This window comes from Solanum dulcamara, chromosome 7 (genome assembly GCF_947179165.1).
Source record: "Solanum dulcamara chromosome 7, daSolDulc1.2, whole genome shotgun sequence".
NCBI classification, from domain to species: Eukaryota; Viridiplantae; Streptophyta; class Magnoliopsida; order Solanales; family Solanaceae; genus Solanum; species Solanum dulcamara.
The window spans coordinates 77495276-77518582 of NC_077243.1; the positions used below are offsets into that span (position 1 = coordinate 77495276).

Genomic DNA, 23307 nt, shown 5'->3' on the forward strand with positions numbered 1-23307 from the left:
TTAATTTATTTATTTTAGCTTTTTTTTTTTATCTATTATATGTTTTAAAATTACATAAAAAAGTTATAAATTATAATAATTAATAATTTAAACATATTGAAAAGATATATAAAACATTCGATTATGGTTATTCATTAACGATAATTATGTTACTTCATTCATGCATGGATTTTTAGTGTAGGTTGATTTTTTTAATCACGATATGATAATTAAAGTCAGATTCATCTTAATTTATTATTTATTTGATATCAGGTTAATGTCAAATTTTGACATGTGAAGAGGTATTAGAGCTCGACATCTAGTCTTAGGAGTCGGATAATATTTTTTTTATAATCTTAAATAATCTTCCCCTTGTAAACTAAAATATATCTCTTTATGATTTTGGACAATTCTCACAATTTATATAAGTTTTTGGCATTAAATTACGCTTAAAGTTTATTTCTATTTTAGATTTACTAATGTTGGATTTCAAATTATGTTATCCATGCTTTAATTGACAGACTTGAACGTACAATATGTGTTATGCAATTCTCATACTTTCAACTAGTTATTTTATGTTAATTAAGATCAATTTCAATTTTTATAAACATTAAATATGTCATAATGGCTTCTTAACTAGGAAAATTGGATAAAATGAGAAATTTTTTGTTAGCTTTAACCTAAGTTTTATATTTGTCATAAAAAAATAAATTTATATTTTGTATATAATTATTAATTTAGCATTGAACAAGTCAAATTTAAAATAAACGGTTTAGTGGGCGGAAGCTGTGTAGCATTATTTGGGAAGCCGTGGGCCGTAGCTATGGCTGCGCCGATATTATGTGGACCGACTTCTGGTTGGCTGCCTTCTAGCCGACAATTTGCCTTTTTGTGCACATTGGTCAAACAAAATACAAAGAACTACTAGTATTATCTTTGTTCTAATTATTTTTTAAAACAATTTGGTTGATTAAGGAATAAAAAAGGATTTTAGAGTCATATGATAAACATGGGTCATCAAACAAAATAAGGGATCGATTCACGTAAAGAATAACACTAAATAGTTCTGAAATAAAATTGTAATATCATTTAATTTACCTTTCAATATTATGCATTAAATTATATTAGGTATGTTATTGTTGTTGTAAAGTTACTGAGCTATGTTAAACTCCTTGATAGACTTATAACTTCACTCTTGAGATATTCATGGTTCAATCTAGTTTAATATTTAGTCGAAGAAAAATAAGTTAATTGTATCGATTTGTTGTTTATACCAAGCAAATTCAAACAAATTCTGATTTTGTTATCAACATGATTTTTTGTAGGTTCCGTTAAATGTAAAAACAAATTACTCAGTATATATGTTTAATACGTATAATTTAAATTGTAGAAAAAAGAAAGGAAAAGAAAAGAAATGAATTGAAGAAAAAGGGCAATTAAAAGAAAGAAACTTAATAAAATTACATTGAAGGTGACATTTTTGGTCCAACAAGTACGAAGAATTTAATTAATGGACTAACTTTAATTCTATATCTTTTTAGGTATTATTTTAAAATTCAATTAATTTAGATTTACGTTCAAAATTTATAATTTAAATGTATAAATCTAGCAGATTCGGTGATTTTTTTTTAAAAATAATTTTTTTTCATGTGAGTCGAGTCAAGGAAGCAGTCACCAATATAGTGCCCATAATATTTTTTTATTCGACATATATTTATATTATCTTTTATTAATTTGTCTTTGAATCAGGTAAAATCTATTTAAAGGGAAATAATTTCTAACAATATTTTTTTCCATACATGACGTTCAATTTTAAAATCTCTAATCAAGAATAAAAGGACCGTAAGTTGTGTGCATCGGTCAGTTCGGTTTTATATATTATCGTTTCGGTTTATCGATTTTCGATTTGTAAATACGCTAAACCAATAACCAACTCTATAAGATATTTTTTTTATCGATTTTCGATTTATAAGTTTTTGGTCCTTAATAGTGCGGTTTTCAGTTTAACCAATGAGAAAATTCTCATAAAATAATTATATAACTTCTCCAACAACGGTGTGACAAGACAATAATGTAACTTTATAGAATATTCATAAAATAGAAACAATAGTAACTAACATGAAAAGAATTATTCTAGTGTAACACAAATAAAAGAACTAGAACAATAATGTGAATTGAATGCTAAAGGTCAAAAGTAGTAGTAACCAACAAAGTACTGATATTAATATTTAATTTATGTAGGGGTAATGTAGTAAATTAATATTGTCTTAATGGGTTATCAGTTTACCTAATAACCCAATATTAAGAAACCAATATCAAACCAATAACCCAATAATTTTTTTTATAAAATTATTTAAAACCTATTAATCCAATAACCCAATAACAATAACTAAATAACATTTTTTTGATTTAATTTATTGATCGATTTGATTTTTACCTTCCTTAAATAATCCTAGCTATTTTTGTACGTAATATTTCATTATCTGCGTTAAGCAATTATGGCAAATCATTTGCAAGTTTTGCACCGTCTATTTTATGGCTGCCTGACATCTCATCACATGTAATACTTACACTTAACGATAAGTATAAAATAATTAATTTTAACACATTAATCAAATCATCTAAAAAATAACAATCGATTGATAATTAATTATAATAAATAATATTACTAATTCAAAATTATATAAGATAAATAATCAGCTACAACATGTTAAATGCATTAATAATATTATTTACTACATAAATATATACAAATTAATTACTCAAAAAAAATTAAGAGAAATTTTCCTTTGACTATTTTCCATTCCACTCATTACCTAGCAAATCAACTACCACAAATTAAAGTAAGAAAGTATATTAACTAATTATACACAAATTAAAGTAAGAAAGTATATTAACTAAAGTTTTTAGCTGATTGATGACATAATTAATTGGAGATAAAATTATAATGACTATATATGTTAGAGCAATGCTTAAAGTGTGTGTGTGTTACTAATTTTTATTATTTTCATTTGGCTCAAAAAGTTGTTATTCCTTTTTCTTTTTGGCTCAAACTTTTAGAATGTATAGGCAAATAAAAATTGGATTCAAATACAACAAAAGAACATGATTGTGAACAAACACAAAACAACAACAAAAGTAGTTGAAGCGTGGAAAAAATTATAAATAAGAAGAAAAGGAGATTAAAAAATAGTGCTCCATAATTGAAGAGAGAATGGTGATGAAAGTGCATAAGGGACAAAATTATTTGTGATGAATTGGTATTAAACTAACTATTAAAGTATTATTTGGAATGATAGAGAAAAAGAAACTTTTTAAAACCTAAGAATCAACTAATAGCTATTATTTTAAATGGTCATTCAATTAATTAATATTATAGTAGTTAATTAGTTATTATCTTAAAAAGTTTTTTTTGTGAAGAAAATTGAAATAAAAAAATTGTAATTTTTTGACTATTAGTTGAATGACCATGTGACAATCAACTTTTATCCTTAATCAGAGATCTCAAATCGATTTTTGTGAATGGAGTCCTCTTTGAGCACTTTATCTGATCATCTAATAGGATTTTATATAAGTTGTTGAATTTCTTTGATATAAAAGAAAATTTTGATGAATTATTGAGGGATCTGATTAAAAAATTGTTATTCTATAATTATTTTATATAAATTTTATCCTTAATCAGAGATCTCAAATCGATTTTTGTGAATGGAGTCCTCTTTGAGCGCTTTATCTGATCCTCTAATAGGATTTTATATAAGTTGTTGAATTTCTTTGATATAAAAGAAAATTCTGATGAATTGTTGAGGGATCTGATTAAAAAATTATTATTCTATAATTATTTTATATAAATTTTATCCTTAATCAGAGATCTCAAATCGAGTTTTGTGAATGGAGTCCTCTTTGAGCGCTTTATCTGATCATCTAATAGGATTTTATATAAGTTGTTGAATTTTTTTAATATAAAAAAAATCTAATGAATTGTTGAGGAATCTGATTAAAAAATTGTTATCCTATAATTATTTTATATAAATTTCTGACTTTGCTATTAGGCGAATCAAATAAACTTGTGATTTCTTCTTCTTGATCCTTATCTTCTTGCTTTTTAGCTTAGACACATTTCTACGTGCTCTTATCAACTAATTATAATGTCTTTTCATGTTGATCAACTATAGCTATATAGCTTGTTTATGAGGATGTTCTATACATTCCTATTGATTAATTAATTATGTTATTTCATGAAGATTTTAACTTTGTTTGTATGGGCTCGTTTACATTATCGATCTTAAATTCTCATAAAAAAAAAAGAGAGTTGCCCAAAGTGAATCGAAAATAATCTCTCTAATTCATATAGTTAGATATAAAGTTACGTACATCTTTGATCTTATCCTATTCAAACTCTATTTATGGAATTATCTCTTGTTAACCTGGTATAACAAAATAATAAATTAATTAAGATGAGGAAAGATAAGTGATTAGGTCAAATAAGAATATGTATAAGTCAATTTTGACTCATTATTTTAATGTTAGATAATAACTTAATAATTGATTGGACACCTTAGTCCAAAATTGACCCCTAACAAATGTCGAGTACCAAGGGCTTGACTTATTGTTAGTAAGTTAGGCCAACAAATCCATACATGATATTTTTGATTTATCATTTAGTATTTGATATTCGCTTGGTTTTAACTACTTTAAATTTACGTGAAGAAATTTAATTTTGAGAGTAAAATACTTTCTATTAAAATGATCTATTTCTCAAGGTTTAAATCCAAGATCTTTTACTAAAATTAGAGAGTATTTATCATTTTATTGCAACCTTTGATCGTCATATACAATGTTGATTATTGAGATAAGTCAAATTTAATATTCTTTGTATCAATTTATGTGTCATATTTCCTTATTCATAAATAATTTTAAACTTTGCATTTTATCTTTAATGGGATGATTTACAGCCTCACAAATGTGCTTGACTTATTTCAGACCACAAATTTCAAAAAAATAATGATTTAAATTTCACGCCCAGTCAAATATCATCATTTGCTTTTTGTTGGATTAATTAAAATTTACACCAGAATATTTGACTTTAATGTCAAAATACACATAATCATTGAAAATTAAATTGATTTGATATAAACATCACGTGCGAGTATATTTTCCCATATCCAATGATGTAGAGAACCACATCTTTAGTTTATCTAATATATCTATATATAAAAAAATTGTATATAACATGGACCAACCAATAATTCTTTGTACACAAGTATAGTTCCCCTGTTATGCTCAACACCTATACGAAAAAAAATGGAAGAAGTTTCTGTAGAACTGTTTATACATTTACAATATTTGCAGATTCTAAATAAATCGAAAAAAAATCACGATTAATTCGAGTAGTAATAGTTTATCGTCTCGATAACATTTCGTGTGTTAACGATGAGAAATCGTAATTATATCCTGATTGTATTGGAGCAACTGCAACTGTTGGCAAACTTGACATAGGCCTAATAGCTCCTGCTGATGTTGTTCCATTCATTGGTACTACTGGCATTGCAGAAAACATGCTGCAAATTCGAAAAAAAGTTATTAGCTTATCGTACGTATATCTAGCCAATGTATTAAAGGTCCATATTCACGAGCAAGAAAAGGGATTGGACTCGCGTGCACATGAGAATTGGGACGTGAGGAGTACTAATCCAAGTTACATTTTGAAAAAATGGTCAAAAATGGTCAGAGTGAGTTTATATCTCCTATGTTGGGTTCTAATCTCTTCTAATTTGTTGTTTCCGCTCTGAGTTTATGACTGGAAGAGCTTGTTGAATCCTGGGGATACGCCTAATCATTTTTTTTTACTATGTTTACCAAATATCCTCAAGGAGAGTGTCCTTGACACGTCTTAATATTCTACGGTATGAGCTATTTCATAGAGATTAACATAACATAAATCTTTCTGAATGCGAGATCTTAGGCAAGGCTGAAAGTTCAATGCCTGGCTTCATATCGCTTGTCTGGTTGTAGTGGGACGAGTAGATCCATACACAACTGATGAGGGAGTGGGGCAAATGTAACATTCTCTAACGAGCCCTTTGTTTCGTTCTTTTCCTATTTCCTGCTTCAACACCACCACCCCAACCCCCCAAGTGCTCATCATTTGTCAGCTGTTGATTAAACGTCACTTCACGTATAGACTAGGCAGTAACAGACGTTGTTAAGGTTATTAGGTTGTTTTTTCATGGCAACTGGTTCATCTCGCTGGTAAAACTATTAACCTTTATACAACAGCTAAAGTAGCCAAACAATTTAGCCTAAACAAGGGAAAATCAACATGGTCTCAACATGTATGAATGTGGTATGAACATTTTGCAAATGCATAATACGTAAATAGATACTCAAACTTGTACTCAACTTGCAAGTAAGCACTCCAACTTGATGCACATTCAGATACCTCAACTCGTTTGCTCTATGTCAGTTGAACACTCCAACTTACAAAATGATCATCTAGACACCAATGACTGGAACCTAGATAATGTGTCACTTCAGCATCGGGTGTCCAAGAGACACATTGAAGACGAGTTAGAGCGTTTAGTTGCCAGTTGAGACCAAGTTTAGGTGTCTAGATGTGCACTCTTAAAGTTGGAGTGCTTACTTGCCTGTTGAGGCAAAGTTTGAGTGTCTATTTATATATTATGCCTTTTGCAAAGAGAGATAATGCTCCATGTACCTGGGATTCATAGCATAGGCTGGTGACATAGACGCGTGTAAATATTGAGTGCTTCCCATCTGGATGAAAAGTCGACAACTAGTAAGAGAGAATGCTTGATTTTGGATTATAAGAAAAGCTCATTGGATGCAATAGGCCAACCTGTTTTGTCCCATGGACCTGACTGCCAATGTTTCCCCAGTTTTGAAAATTAAACTGGTTACCGTTTGATGATTGATAGACGGTTTGTGAACCACTGAAATGCTTCATCGTAGTAGGCATGAGCGGAGGTTGATGTGGAGGTGGCAACGTTTGTTGCTGCTGATGGACAGTAGGACAATTCGTGGGGGGCTACAATGAATAAGACGGTAAAGAAATAAAAATTTTGCAGAGAAAGGAAAAAAGCGTAGAGGAAAATAGCACATTTGACAGTAGCATTTGTACGTTTTAACAGACTCGTACCAGATTATTATCTAACTAGAGACACAATGTTTACAAGGGGCAGGATCGATTCTGTCAAGTATTTAGCTCAGTGCTATTCCAGTAGTTAGTGACGGAACCAAGATTTTCAGTAAGAGGATTCAGAATATGAAGAAGCAAACACACGAACAAGCCAAAGGGATTTGTCAGTAGCAATTGCTATAACTGATGGATTTTGCAATCATAACTAGAAATGAGAAAGGAAGCACCTCGTCGAAGAGATCCGTTACCTCATTATTCCCATTGCTCAAGGGGTTTGCTGAGACCGGCTGTGTATTCCATTGAAAATCTTTGATCAGTTCCTCAATTCCAGCATCAAATTTGTTCTTGTTTTCTATAGTGGCAGAACTGGCATTCTGCTGGATTACTGCTTTTGGTTCCGCTGTTGAAAATTCCGCACACAAAATCAGTGGTGAAAGATTTAAGTTCTGAGGAGTAAGCAGTAGATCATAATGAGTGGCGGATCCAGAATGTTACAATTAATGTTGTATATTAATTTGAGATCGCTTTAGAAACCTATAAACTTCAAATCCTGGATCCGCCTCTGCCTCTGACTACATAATTACTTCCACTTTACTCTACACGAATCATTTAGATAGAGGAACATACGTTGGGGGCTTGCAATGGAATGCGTTTTTGAAGCAGATCCATTTTCTTTCGTTGCCTCTGTATAAACTTTAGAAACGTTAGCAGCATGGTTGATGGTAGCGGCTGATACAGTTGGAGAGAAATTTGTTCTTGTGACTTGAGAGATTGATTGTTCTACATTTTGAAGAACGTTTTCCCGGGGATCAGGAGAAACCTGTTAACCATGTCTAAACATCAAATTCCTTATTAATCTTAAAAGTATGAAGAGAAAGTAAAAAACTTTAGTTATTCAGACAGTGACGGATTACGTTAGCTTTTGGCTTTGCTTCTTCCATGGAGGCTACCGGTTTTGCATTCTGAATAACTTCTGGCTTGGGATCAGGAGCAACCTGCTCGGAAGATTGAACACCAAGATTTTATCACTTCATACTAGATACTCCCTCCGTTTCAATTTGTTTGTCTTACTTTCTTTTTTTTAGTCCGATTAAAGAAGAATGCCTCTTTCCTTGTTTACGACCACAATATTCAGAAGTCTTCTTTATTTTCTTAAACTCCGTGTCAAGTCAATAATCAGACAAGCAAACTGAAACGGAAGGAAGTGAGTATATAACAATCCAAAATGATTCTAAAAGTTGTATTTACCTTCTTAGGTAATTCAGAAGATGCATTATGTAATCTGTTCCTCAAAGACAGCGTTGTTCTATCTGCATCCGGTAATGGAGAAGATTTCCTCTCTTGAGACAACGACATGCTCCGCTTGATTAACTCTGCATCCCTTTCAGTCTTAGGTTTACTAGCTGAATTATGTTCTCCTCTGGCACCTGGAGATGATTTCACACTCCCTTTTCGCGGTATCCATCTTTTCTCCACATATCTAGCACATTCACGGTAGTTAGTAAAGTTGATCATGAAGTGAAATATTTCCAAGTTCAGATGAAGAAACTAATGACTTCATTACAATAATAGTAAGACAATTCGGGGAACGTTTAACTATGATGTCATACTTTGCTTGGATAAAATTTTCAATACCAACTCTGTCAGATTTTGCAGGCAGCTCGGCTTCCCAGTAGCTATTTGATTTCTGATTTCCCATCGCTAAAAGCAAGAAGAAGTTAAGTTATTCAAAGAGAAGAAACAACTGCTGAAAATATAATACGAAGAAGAGGAATACATGGTTGGCTCACTTTGAATAAATGCAACCTGATCCGGAAGCCAAGTATCCAATGTAGCAGATCTTACCTGCATACAGATAATGCATAAGTTCCATCGGTAGGTTATGAGAAAACATCTAAAAATTTAAAAGTAAATATAATTGTTCGCAAAGGTTGTGATCAGTTGTAATGGGATAACACATTCTAAACGTTGAAATGACAAAACGATAGCAAGGTGCAGCAACAAGACATATGTGAAACCGGCACCTTTGATATATGTACTCCAAGACTCCTGTGAACACCGGAACAATGCAAGCATATGAAGATTCCGAGGTTCACACTAGCCCATCTTGGACCTCTGCATAAAATAAGTAGTCAATAACATGAAAGGAACCTAAGCGACATTCAAGTTGTGTCATTACGTCTTTATCTAGTCCACGTTACTAATACTAATGCTCATAGATGTACCTGGCTTTGCAGTCAGCACATTCTCGATTCTCTGGCAATTTGAGTAGTCCCTCAAGTATCTACAAGAACATTATCATAGAAAAGTTCATTTTCATCTGAAAGGGGATACTTAACTGAATATATGTTAACGTACGTGCTCTCTCTGCAATACAACAACAACTACTACTATGCCTCGGTCCCAAACTAACTGGGGTCGGCTTGATTATGTTTCCCTCTGCAATACGTTATGGAAATCTGCCTTTGAAGTAGTCTATTTTGAAGATAGAGAAATGCTTTAATACATCCACATTGCAAATTACAAGAATATGTCTGACTTCTACTCCCTCCGTTACATTTTGTTTGTGTTACTTTACTTGTTAGTCCGTTTCAAAAAGAATGTCTTTTTCCTTTTCTGGCAACTCTTTGATTCTACCTTTCCACGTGACATGTTTAAGACCACAATATTAAAGAACATTTTGGTACATTCTACCTATCTTTAGTTTAAGACCACAGAGTTCAAAAGTCTTTTCCTTTCTTAAACTCCGTGCAAAGTCAAACCAGACAATCCTCTCAGCAACTCAATCAACATTCACCCTTAAAATTGAACTAGCCTAGTTTAATGGCTAGAAAAAAGACTACCTTTTCCCAAAACAACAGCAGCCCAAAATAACACTTGATAGCTATGTTGCTCTGACTCTCTTAAAATGTTGTACTTTTGGAGGATCCGACACACACCTATCAACATTTTTGAAGAGTAAGAGTAACAAGTTCCGAAAAATGTTCCTCAATTCTTATTTCTTCCTATCATAATATTACTTTGCGCTAACTAGAAAGCTATGGTATGAAAACTAACAACAGAAATATTTCCAGACACAGTTCATCAGAGTTATAAAACAGCCTAGCCATTTGGCATGTCCTCTTGGTATTTGGCTAAAATGACCTGATAACATTTATATACGTGCAACACATCTGATTCTATTAGGTCGTTGTGGTCGGACTCTATTATAGATTTCTGACCACATTCTCGACACTTCCATAGGACTCTCTATAGTCGAAACAACAAAAAAAATTGGTTTAAACCTGTAAAGTAGAAGGAATACGAAAAAGGACCTTCCAAATTGATTTTCTTTTGCAAAAAAACCACCAAAATCTCAATTTCAAGTTTCTTGTTTCCAGTGACTAGGCAGCCTATTCTGACACAAGTATCAGTAGCTGATTTCACGGCTCAAACACGTGATCAATTGGTCACACAGTGACAACTTTACACATAGGACTAAGAGCTAAGCACTAAAAAAAGGACACGAGAAAAATTGAAAATGATTAAACTTCCATTTACACCTAACGTTGTTATTATTAAACAAGTAAAGAAAATCCTTCAATGACCTTCTCAACATATACAGCTGTGTACAGCCACAATATACTAATTTGACACAACATTTTTGGTAGATAGCACCAAATTCAACAAGAACTATGTATATACACGAAACACAGACTTATTTACTATGTTGGTCGGACTCTTCAAAAATGTCGACAGATGCATATCAAATCCTCGAAAAATGCTCTGATTTTTTTGGAGAGACAGAGCAATATAGCTTATTTACATACTGATTCTCTTTACTTCTTTCAATTGCTAAAGCCAAAAAGGAAAAAGGGGCAGCCCGGTGCACTAAGCTCCCACTATGTGCAGGGTTTGGGAAAGGACCCGGCCACAAGGGTCTATTGTACGCAACCTTATCTTGCATTTCTGCCAGAGGTTGTTTTCAAAGCTTGAACCCGTGACCTCCTGGTCACATGACAACAACTTTACCCGGGTTCGATATAATTTATTTATATATATAATTTTTTGGACAGATAATTTAGTCTATCATGCTTAACCAACCTCAGACATGTCAAATAAATAAGACATGTATTAATCAATATACATTAAAATACATAGTCTGTCAAGGAATAAGTCCAAATACCAAAACACCTAATTGTCAAGGAAAGTCAAAAGGCAACGACAACAATAACATTTTCGGTGTAATCCCACAACTGGGGTCTGAGAAGGGTAGTGCGTACCCGCCTTAGCCCTACCTTATGAAGATAGAAAGTTTGTTTTCGAATTTTTCGCACACATTCAAAAGAAAATTCTCCAAAATACCAAAAAAAAGCTCATATCTTTTTTTTTCTTCAAGAATTTCATAGAAAAGCTGTTTAATTAAAACCCCATAAAAATTTAATCAAGAAAGTAATTTTGATAATCCCATAAACCCAAAAAAGTTCTTTTTTTAGAACTATTTATTACAAGAATCAAAATCAAAATAAGGATCAAATTTACTTGAATTAGGAAAACTCAGGTTTCTCAGCAAAAAACTACTAATCCCTTCCTCCGTTTCAATTTATGTGGTGATATTTGACTTGACACAGTAACCCGAGTTTATTGGTACATAATCCAAGAATCAATCAATCAATCAACCCCAAAAAATGAAAACACCAAGAACAATGATTAGTCATGAATTTGGGTTAAAATTTACTTGACAAAAGCAATCAAATTCCAATTAGTGACAAATTATCAAAAAATATTCGATTAACTACTAGCAATTTATCCAATACTAAAGTAATCTTACAACATATGAACAAAACAACCATATATACTAGCGATTTCTCGAATAATGTATACGCATACCTTATATCCTATTTTTAAAGATAAAGAAACTATTTCTTGATAAATCATAGACTCTCTTATAATATATGAACAAAACAACAATAACAACACCATATATACTAGTGTTATCTCGAATAATGTGTAAGCAGATCTTATATCCTATTTCGAAAGATAAAGAAACTATTTTTGACAAATCATAGACTCTCTTATAACATATGAACAAACAAAAAAAAGACCAAATTGAAAGTACCTTCGTATGTTTAGCATTAAGCCACTTTGAAACTCTTGATTTCTCATTCATGGTGGAGTATAATTAAATCCCCAAAACTATAAAACTCCTCTTTTTTTTCTTCAATTTCTAATATTTGGAGAAAGTAGAGAAGAAGAGGAAGAAGAAGAAAATTTGAAAGTGGACTCTCAAATAATGACACTTTTTAAAAAAAAATAAAAAAAATAAATTATGAATAATAAAATCATATATTGCGGCTTTATATTGGAATCTTGCGCGTGGAAGAGGACGTCTTTGGTAGTTATTCTTAGTTGGAATTTCCATGCATAACCAAACATAATTATTTAATTTTTTTAATCTTATTATTGAAGGTGGGGTCCACATAATATATATATATATATATATTAGTTTTTGTAAGTTAATAAGGACAAAAGCATTCAAATATTTGTTGGAATAAATAATACATATATGATCAGATGCATATGTAAGTAAAATATACCCACATTAAATATTTTCCTTATATGTTTTTTCTTCTTTTATTTTAAATACTGTTAATCTTTTTTGATCAATTGAATTTGTTTTAGAGTTGGATGTCTTTAAAAAGAGAAGATTTATGACATTTTTTAAAAATAAAAAATAAAAAATAAAAAATCTATCTTTACTTCTCAATAAATGGAGTACTAATTAAGTAATACCTTTAAGGAGAACATAAAATAGTAGTTTAGGTAAATTCTTTAATAATTTATGATATATTAGATGTTTTTATACACTACAACAAATTGGGTCTTTAACCATACCTGAAAAGAGTGGTCTAAACTAGAAAGTGTGATATCTGACCATTTATTTTAATAGAGAAATTTTACTAGTTTTAGAGCTAATTACTTAGATATATTTTAGTTTGTAATATTATGAATTTTATCATATTTTTATGTATCAAGATATTTCCAGATATATATATCTCGGGATACATGAGATCAAAATTGGGTATAATTTATTCAAGATACACTGTATTCAAGTGAATTCACATGTATCTGGAATACATAGAAAAATCTCACTCATCAATCTCTTATGTATTTAGTATTCCAGATACATGCGTATCATGCCAGATACATATATATACATGGATCTAGTGTGATTCACATGTATTTGGGATACATAATTATTTCGCTCGCCTCCCTTCCCATCTCGCTCTCCTTCCTTCCCATTTTAGTATATCTGATAGCAAAAATACATGTATCTAGGATTATTTTTTTCAAATTATGATAGAAAACTCTTAATTAGCGATAAGATACGTAATTATTCAAAAGTATAAGTAAAATTAGTATATATGGAATGGATGTATGTCTAATTAGATAGTTTTTCCCTTTTTTTTAACCTAAGGCAACGTTTTTTTAGGAGGTGGCCTAAAAAACCTTAGTAATAATTTTTTTCTTGAGGCAATGCTTTTCATGAACCATAGACTATGATTTTAAAGGGAAATAACACTATGGGAAATCCACCAAGTCTTGATCAGAAAACTAATTAAATAAATTAAATTTTATTTTTAAGTTTTGACTACTTCAATGGAAAGTTGAAATATTTATTTTATTTTTCCGACTACTCAAATTGTAAAAAAGAAACAATCAAATTAATTATAAGGACTTGTTATACACTAGAATGAAGGAATTTATGATGTATTATTTTTTCCTATCAATGTATTTAAGAATTATTATTTGAGATGTTGAAAAAAAAATCTGAAAAATTGGACTTCACAATGAAGCTTTTCAAGAATATGAAAAGGTATCTAGTTCCTTCTTGTTGCCCCTCCTTTTTATATGTACCAAAAAAAGAGTTTTGGAATAACCAAAAGCTTAGCTTTGTTTGTATATACTATACATAGTTATAGTTTTAGAAAAATATGAAAAGTAGCTATATTTTAAATTTTGTAGCAAAATATATAACATACATGTACGCAGATATAATTCTTTCATGCGTTGTTTTATTAATATCCGCCGCTTGATATAATTCATACTCGTCGTTTGAATGCAACTCTTTGTTTAATACAACAGTTATGTTGTTTCGTAACTGCGCTTTAAATTTCTCTATTTATATTTTATATAATATGTTGATTTGAAATATCAAGCATTTGAGTTTAAAATTCATTTATATCCAATTTAATAATTTTTTCTCTATTTATATTTAATTATCTGTACTAAAAGAAAATAATTGCATACGTGACTCACTAAGGTGTCAAATGCTTCACACTTCGCACCATGATGAAGTGGAGAAAAGATTATTGGATGTGATGGGAAATCTTCTCATGATCTAGGAAAAGTCTTATCAAATAATTTTTAGTTTTTTTTATTTCTTAAAATGTGATTAAACCATCTAAAAAAAAGATTTTATGAAATTATAATACAATTGTATTATGACTATTATGGAAAGAAATTAAAGGAAAATGGAACGTCTTGTAATGTATGTAACGCTTCTGACAGAAGACGGATTAAGTAGGACTATTAAATTTTTAAAAATAAAATGTACATGATATCTTAGACGAAAATTCAACATATTGATATAAAGATCACTCAAATTTATATAATACGTGCCTTTTTAGAGTTAGATATGAAATAATCTAAAAGATAAATTTGTACGACGAACAATATGTGCCATCGACTTAAAATAAGATAATGCCAAAGAAGATTCTAGTGAAGGGATTAGGTTGGTTTCTTAGTTTAGGCTCCATAATTAATTAGGAGTGTCAACAATACAAATGCATGATGACACAATAATAATATTTGAATTCCAAATCATTCTTCACCAATAATAATTAAGAATAGGACAGAAAGATAAATATAAAACACACCTAATCATGATTTTTGAGAGTAGAAATGGTGCCTTGACCATTTATTACAAGTGACTTTTAACATGTAATTTTTAAATTAATTTCTTCTTCTTAAGCTAATCATCTTGAGTTCTTGACTGATTAATACAAAAAAAATATTTTATGTATCCCCTATTCATGCAGAGTCCAGGAAAGAACAACACCCAAAGAAATAATATTGAATGAAAATCCATTAACATGAAATTGTTAAAGATGGAAAAAAGGCGACTTTGATAAGATTTTTATGTTTCATCTGGCAATAAATCTATTTCTTAGCTCGTTACAATGAAAATATGGAGGATTTTGTCATAGACGAAGTTTATAAAAAAAAAATTAAACATAAGCCCTAAAAATCAAATTTAGATTTGTGGAAAAGAAGTTAAAAATTGTGAATATGAGGTTTAAAATTCCATCACTTCAAATTTTAAGTTGGAATTGCTAAAACCTAATTTCAAGTTTAAATGTAGTTTGAATCCCCAATTTCCACCTTTAAGTCGTCTTTAGTAGATAGCGTTTCACTTCAAAAAGTAAATTTTATTTTCGCCGAATTCAAGTTAGTTAAAGCCTAATAATGATGGGATTTCCGTGAAGAAACATCTTACTGATAAACCTACCTTTGTTAATAGGTTTTGTTGTCCAAATTTCTCTAACATTTTCAAGAACCATATTTAAGTGATGATCAAATTGCCCAACAAGTAGTGTCCTATTATCTAGACAATTGATGATCACATTTGTGTTATTCTTAACACACATCATTAGGACACAAATGGGCCAGTTTTGAAATCCTCTTCCTCAATATAATAAGTAAACTTTACCTAAATTCCATAGCGATTCATCCTAATTACACTCTATCCCTACTATTTTAAAAATTACCTGAAATTCCTTTTTTTGGACATTTTTTAATACATCACGTAAAGTGATCTATCCGACGTCTTGATACATCATACGTGATGTATCCGACCGATACATCATGTACAGTGATGTATCAGATAATAGGAGAGAGTAGGATTTTTTGTAATTTTTTCTAATGGTAGAAAATTTTAGAGAATATGGTAAAATAAATTGTGTATTTAGGTAATTTTTTTCATATAATATTTCTCATTGGGTCATTATTGTAATCCTCTTCCTCAATATTTTGTAGGAAAATTTTCAGATATGGCAAACCTTTTAAGCATAATTACTCCATATGGGTATAGTTTTCCTAATTACTTATAATGGAAAACATAAAATTTGTCATTATACAAATTTTGTAGCGAATTATATAAAAGTTGTAGCAAATTATATAAATGTTATACCCACGAATTATTTGTATATTAAAATATACAAACACTGATATACATATGTATTTGTATATCTGGCAAGCGAGATTGAGAGAGAGGAGGAGAGAGGCGAGAGGAGAGAGGCGATAGGAGAGAGGCGAGTGAGATTGAGAAAGGAAGGAGAGAGGTGAGCGAGAGGCAAATTGTATATATATATATCTGTCGAATTGTATATGTATATTTTATCAAAAAATTACATATATATAATTGGTATACATATGTATTTGTATATCTGGCAAGAGAGATTAAGAGAGAGGAGAAGATAGACAAGCTATATCGAGAGAGGGAGGATAGAGGCGAGCGAGATCGAGAAAGGGAGGAGAGAGGTGAGCGAGAGACGAATTGTATATGTATATTTGTCAAAAAAATTGTATAATGGTGACTGATATACATTTATATTTGTCATACCGCTTAAATAGATAGTTATGTTTGGTACGAGCCATAATTATTTTTAAACTATACCTTAAACGCGTAATATAATAGTAAGGTTGTCATACCATGTAATTTTCCCTATTTTTTATTGGGCCATCCACTTTCATTGGCCCAAATAATTCAAGAGATTGGAATGGGCTGATGATTCACCCTAAAGCCTCCTTCTATACAGGGTGATAACGACGCTGCTACATATATATAATTTGACAAGATAAAGACAGGGGTGGGCGTTCGGTATTCGGTTCGGTATTTTCAAAATTTAGATTCGATAATTCGGTAATCGGTAATTCAAAGTATATACCAAATACCGAACTTTCAAACTTCGGTTCGGTAATTCGATAATCGGTAAATAAAAATTCGGTTCGGTACGGTATTCGGTAATACCCAAATTTCTGCATCTTATAAGATCAACACTTGCATCACATTATGGATGGCACCACCATTAGGGTTCAAGGATTTCAATAACATTGGAGATTTTTTCTGGTTGTTTGTTTGTTGGTGCTGTAGGTACAGGTTCACAACACATTAGCATTTCTCACTTTTTTTGAGTCACCAAGGTAGCATCTCTCACTTTTTCGTTTTTAATTTATACTCTTCAAGTTCATTTTTATCGAAAATAATCGATCAAATTTAGTCAAGTTTTTCATTTATTTATTTTTTGTAAACTCGGCTGATTTTTTAAACAATTTTGTTTTATTTTAAATAAAACCGTCTGATATCGTTCGATTTTGTAAAAATAATTTTGCAATACTTTTAACTACTGAGCTCTGTCAGTTTTACACTTTTCCTTTTTTGCGTAAAATAATCGATCGTGCTTCTTTGACATTTACTTTAAAAAATAGAGAAAAATTGACTGACTTTAATAATGATATTGTGTTGATTTAATCCAAATTAAATTTAAAGATTATTTAACATAACTCTAAAAAAGACACTTTTGAAAAGAAAGGAATTAAATTATTCTGTCAAATGCCATCAAATTGGGAGAAAATAAATAATAATCCCATATACCAAACAAAAGCTGGTAGGTGACATATATTAAATGCAAAAGGGACAGGGCTGAATGTTAGATACTGAAACTTGGTGGACCATGCTGTCTCCTTTAATAAATGAAATCCTCACCATGAATCATTTCCTAAACTTTAACCTAATCTTAACTGATATTTTTTTTAAAAATTACTACCTCCATTCCATATTAAATAGGCATCTTGCTAAAAATATTTTCCCATATTATTTGATCATTTACTAAATCAAGATGGAATTAATTGATTTTTTTTATTTTACCCCTACAATTAATATGGCTTTTTGAATGTAAACAATTTCCAATATTAGTTACTTCTATACTCTATGTATATTGCATTGATATAAACAAAGGGCAAAATGGTAAATTCTTTCGATGTATTAATGATTTCTTAATCACCGTATAAAATTGAAAGTGTCCATCTAATATGAGACGAAGATAGTAATATTTTTCAATTACTTTTAAATAGATTTGTTGCTTCTAAATCTAGTTGTGAGAACTCGTGAAATCAATTCTATTTCAAGAAACCTTATGAATACTTAAGGGCTAAAAATGTTAGACATTGATTTCTGATTTCACCTTGAGTTTATGATATATTTATGGAAAAATTACGTAAATTGACAAATTTTAATAGTTTATATTATCAACCAAGTAATATCAACCAAGTAAAATGGTTGTCCACTTAAAATGGTGGATAGTCCATTTACTTTTTAAGTGGGTAAAATGCCCATTAATATTTTCCTCCACTTGTAAATATGGCTATAAATATAGCCTTAAACTTCAATGTAAAAACACACAAACACATAAAAGAAAGAATTACTATTACTCTCTCTATATTACTACTCTCTCTATTAATACTTTCTATATACATATTCTCTTGTTCTTCTTCCTTTATAAAATTGTCAAGTTAGTTAATTCATAACACGTTATCAGCACGAAGCTCTAATTTTTCAGAAAATTAACTTCTATATCAGGTATATCTACTAAAGAAATTTAATTTTTAAGTTATCTTTGTTACTTTCAAATTAATTTTCATCATGTCAAACTTGTCAAAATTGGAATTTGTGGCACTTGATATTTCTGGTAAAAATTATTTGTCATGGGTACTTGATGCTGAAATTCACCTTACCGCTAAGGGTCTTGGTGATGCTATAATTGAAGAAAATACAGCATCAAGTCAGGATAAAGCAAAGGCTATGATTTTCCTTCGTCATCATCTAGATGAAAGCATAAAAATGGAATACTTGACAGTGAAAGATCCACTTGAATTGTGGAAAGACTTAAAAGGGAGGTATGATCACCTCAGGGCAACGGTATTGCCAAGGGCTCGTTATGAGTGGATGCACTTACGGTTTCAAGATTTTAAAACCGTAATTGAGTATAATTCTGCTGTATTTAGAATAACTTCCCAATTAAAATTATGTGGGGAAAATATAAATGATGAGGACATGTTAGAAAAGACACTAACTACTTTTCATGGCTCTAATATAATATTACAGCAGCAATACCGTGAAAAGGGTTTTAAAAAATACTCTGAATTGATATCATGCCTTCTGGTGGCTGAACAACATAATGCCCTTTTAATGAAAAATCATGAAGCCCGTCCCACTGGAACTGCTCCGTTACCGGAGGCAAATATGGTAAAAGCACATGGCCAGTCTGAAAGAAGACATAATAAATATCAAGGTCATAATAATGTGCGTGGGCGTGGCAATGGCAGAGGACGATATAATAATCGTCGTGGTGGTGGTCAACATAAAAGGGAGAACAATATCAGTTCTCAAAATGGCCCTTCAAAAAGTAACTGTCATCGTTGTGGCATGAAAGGCCACTGGAAAAATGAATGTCGGACGCCTGAGCATTTTGTAAGACTTTATCAAAATTCTTTTAAAAGAAAGGCAAATAGAGGTGGTGCCTCTTCTTCTAATGCTCGGATAGAGTCACACTTGGCGTTCGAAAATAATGTTGAGGCAAGGCCTTTGAATAATGATAATATTGAAGCAAATATGGCCTTAAGGGATGATGATTTTAATGACCTCAATGATATTACTCATTTGGAGGTTGAAGATTTTTTTAAGGATCTTAATTGATGTTTAATTTCATGTTTTTCAATATGTTATCATGTACTTTGAATTATTGTGTTTTTACGTTTATGTATTTGAAAAAAAAAAAAAAAATCAAGGTTACATTTTTATGATAATTGTATATTATTTATTACATTGTGCTATTTTACAATGTTGTAATTAATTACTATTAGTGTGCTATTATTTAATCTTAATATCATATTGTTACTAAAAATAATATTCGCCTTATTTAATGTCATTATAATAACTATTTATTCTTGTTAATGTTTTAGACATTAATAATATATAATGATTGTATTATTTTTGTCAATAAACAAATTATCTATACATGATGAATAATATTATATTAATGTTTTATAATATTTTATATTTGTTTTTAATACTTGTGTATAATATTTATTTAAGGTTAATAAGTATACAATTCCATAAACTAAATTATTGTAACATTCATCATAATTGAATCATATAATTTTTTTAATTATAAATTACCATAATTTAACTTTTAAAAAAAAAAAAAAAGAACTTATGTTTTTCTAGCAAAATTGTTACTTATTTTATTTCTTACAATGCATTTTTATTTTATGAAGATAAATAAATTTATCAGTCTTCAATTGGATTCAAGATGAATAATGGAGATATGTGCATTTTGGATAGTGCCACAACTCATACGATATTAAAAGAAAAGAAATATTTTTGTCATTTGATTATGAAAAAGACCTATGTCAATACAATATCTGGTAGTACAAAATTAATTGAAGGCTCTGGAAAAGCAGTCTTATTACTACCTGGAGGAACGATATTGGTAATTGATAATGCATTATATTGTAGTAAGTCTCAAAGAAACTTGTTAAGTTTCAAGGTTATTCGCCAAAATGGCTATCATATTGAGACTGCAAATGAAGAAAAGGTTGAATACCTTTATATTACTACAATAAATATGGAGAAGAAAATTGTGCACGAAAAATTACCTGCACTTTCTTCTGGGTTGTACCATACAAATATTGGTACTGTTGAATCACATGCCATTGTAAACAAAAGGTTTACTGATTCTAATGATTTTATCATTTGGCATGACCGGTTGGGCCATCCCGGTTATAATATGATGCGCAGAATTATTGAGAATTCACATGGACACACTTTGAAGAATCAGAAAATTCTTCAATCTAAGGAATTCTCTTGTGTTGCTTGTTCCCAAAGAAAACTGATTATCAAACCATCAGCAACTAAGGTTGGGATTGAATCCCCTGCGTTTCTGGAACGTATACAGGGTGATATATGTGGGCCAATTCACCCTTCATGTGGACCATTCAAATATTATATGGTCTTAATAGATGCATCTACAAGATGGTCACATGTGTGCTTATTATCAACTCGCAACATGGCTTTTGCGAGATTGTTAGCTCAAATTATAAGGTTAAGAGCACAATTTCCAGATTATGCAATAAAGACAATTCGTCTTGATAATGCTGGTGAATTCACATCTCAATCATTTAATGATTATTGTATGTCGATTGGAATAAAAGTTGAGCATCCGGTCGCTCATGTACATACACAAAATGGTCTAGCAGAATCATTGATTAAACGCCTCCAATGGATAGCTAGACCATTGCTAATGAGGACAAAACTTCCTATTTCAGTATGGGGGCATGCTATTTTGCATGCAGCAGCACTTGTGCGCGTAAGGCCAACAAATTATCATGAATTTTCCCCATTACAGTTGGCGTTTGGAAGGGAGCCAAATATATCCCATCTTAGAATATTTGGGTGTGCGGTATATGTCCCAATTGCTCCACCGCATCGCACAAAGATGGGTCCCCAAAGAAGGTTGGGAATATATGTTGGGTATGAATCTCCTTCTATTATAAAATATCTGGAACCTATGACTGGAGATTTATTTACGGCAAGATTTGCTGATTGTCATTTTGATGAATCAGTATACCCAACATTAGGGGGAGAACATAAGCAGATGAAAAATGAGATAGATTGGAATTCATTGTCACTATCTCATTTAGATCCTCGAACAAATCAATGTGAGCAAGAAGTTCAAAAGATGATTTATTTGCAGAATATTGCAAATCAACTGCCGGATGCATTTACTAACCTTCCACGGGTTACTAAATCGCATATCCCAGCTGCTAATGCTCAAGTTCGAGTTGATGTCCCGGTAGGACAACTTATTCAGGCAAATGAATCTAGACCACGCTTAAAACGTGGAAGACCATTTGGTTCCAAAGATAAAAATCCTCGAAAAAGGAAAGGAATGAATGATCAAGATGATCATAATTTGGAGGCGAGTGCTCAAGAAGAGCCCCGAGACACAACAAATGGTGATACCACCGAGGAGGTCCAAGTACCTGAAAATAATGAGAATGAAGAAATCTCAATAAGTTATGTCTCGACAGGAAAACGGTGGAACCGAAATAATATTGTGGTCGATAATATTTTTGCTTATAATGTTGCCATTGAAATAATGCAACAAGATAAGGATCTTGAACCAAAATCTGTCGATGAATGCAGACAGAGAAATGATTGGCCAAGATGGAAGGATGCAATTCAAGCAGAGTTAACTTCACTTGAAAAACGTGAAGTTTTCGGATCAATAGTTCGAACACCTGAAGGTGTCAAGCCAGTAGGGCACAAATGGGTTTTTGTGCGTAAACGAAATGAAAAGGGTGAAGTCGTAAGATATAAAGCACGACTTGTAGCCCAAGGTTTTTCGCAAAGACCTGGCATTGACTATATGGAAACATATTCCCCTGTGATGGATGCAATTACTTTCAGGTATCTAATGAATTTGGCAGTTCATGAAAAGCTTGAAATGCACTTAATGGACGTGGTCACTGCCTATTTATATGGCTCATTGGACCACGACATTTTTATGAAAATTCCCGAAGGGTTCAAAGTGCCTGAAGCATACAAGGATTCTCGAAAAAATTGTTCAATAAAGCTTCAGAAATCCTTGTACGGGTTGAAACAATCAGGGCGAATGTGGTACAATCGTCTTAGCGAATATTTGCTAAAAGAAGGATATAAAAATGATCCAATTTGCCCTTGTGTCTTTATGAGAAGGTCTAAATCTGAATTTGTCATAATAGCAGTATATGTTGATGATTTGAATATTATTGGAACTCCGAAAGAACTTTCAAATGCAGTAAAATGCCTGAAAAAGGAGTTTGAAATGAAAGACCTTGGAAAGACAAAATTTTGTCTTGGTCTACAAATTGAACATTTTACAAATGGGATATTTGTCCATCAGTCAACATATACTGAAAATATTTTAAAGAGATTTTATATGGATAAAGCACACCCATTGAGTACTCCAATGGTTGTGAGATCTCTTGATATTAATACAGATCCGTTTCGGCCTTATGAAAATGATGAA

General features: G+C 31.1%; 1 protein-coding gene across 2 annotated transcripts; it reads right to left on the reverse strand.

Moving 5' to 3' along the window:
• Positions 1 to 5164: 5164 nt before the first annotated feature.
• On the reverse strand, positions 5165 to 12408 carry LOC129896240 (ADP-ribosylation factor GTPase-activating protein AGD5-like). Of its 2 annotated transcripts, none has more exons than XM_055972096.1 (12): positions 12234 to 12408; positions 9361 to 9419; positions 9160 to 9250; positions 8926 to 8980; positions 8746 to 8836; positions 8384 to 8615; positions 8050 to 8130; positions 7763 to 7955; positions 7384 to 7535; positions 6836 to 7024; positions 6695 to 6753; positions 5165 to 5537 (listed from the first exon to the last, which is right to left on the reverse strand). In XM_055972096.1, the coding sequence occupies exons 1-12, from the start codon at positions 12282 to 12284 to the stop codon at positions 5378 to 5380; spliced, it is 1413 nt and encodes a 470-aa protein (XP_055828071.1). In that variant the 5' UTR covers positions 12285 to 12408; the 3' UTR covers positions 5165 to 5377. The 2 variants fall into 2 exon arrangements, with proteins under 2 accessions (XP_055828071.1, XP_055828072.1); XM_055972097.1 differs by lacking the exon at positions 5165 to 5537 and adding an exon at positions 5550 to 6623 and having other exon boundaries at positions 12234 to 12395.
• Between the last annotated feature and the right edge of the window lie 10899 nt (positions 12409 to 23307).

Excerpts from the sequence above, each read along its gene's own strand:
- LOC129896240 (XM_055972096.1), bottom strand. The coding sequence starts at position 12,284 with ATGAATGAGAAATCAAGAGTTTCAAAGTGGCTTAATGCTAAACATACG. Across the intron at positions 9,251-9,360 it reads TGTGCTGACTGCAAAGCCAG|AGGTCCAAGATGGGCTAGTG; the intron begins GTACATCTATGA and ends TATTTTATGCAG. Across the intron at positions 8,981-9,159 it reads TTGGAGTACATATATCAAAG|GTAAGATCTGCTACATTGGA; the intron begins GTGCCGGTTTCA and ends ATCTGTATGCAG.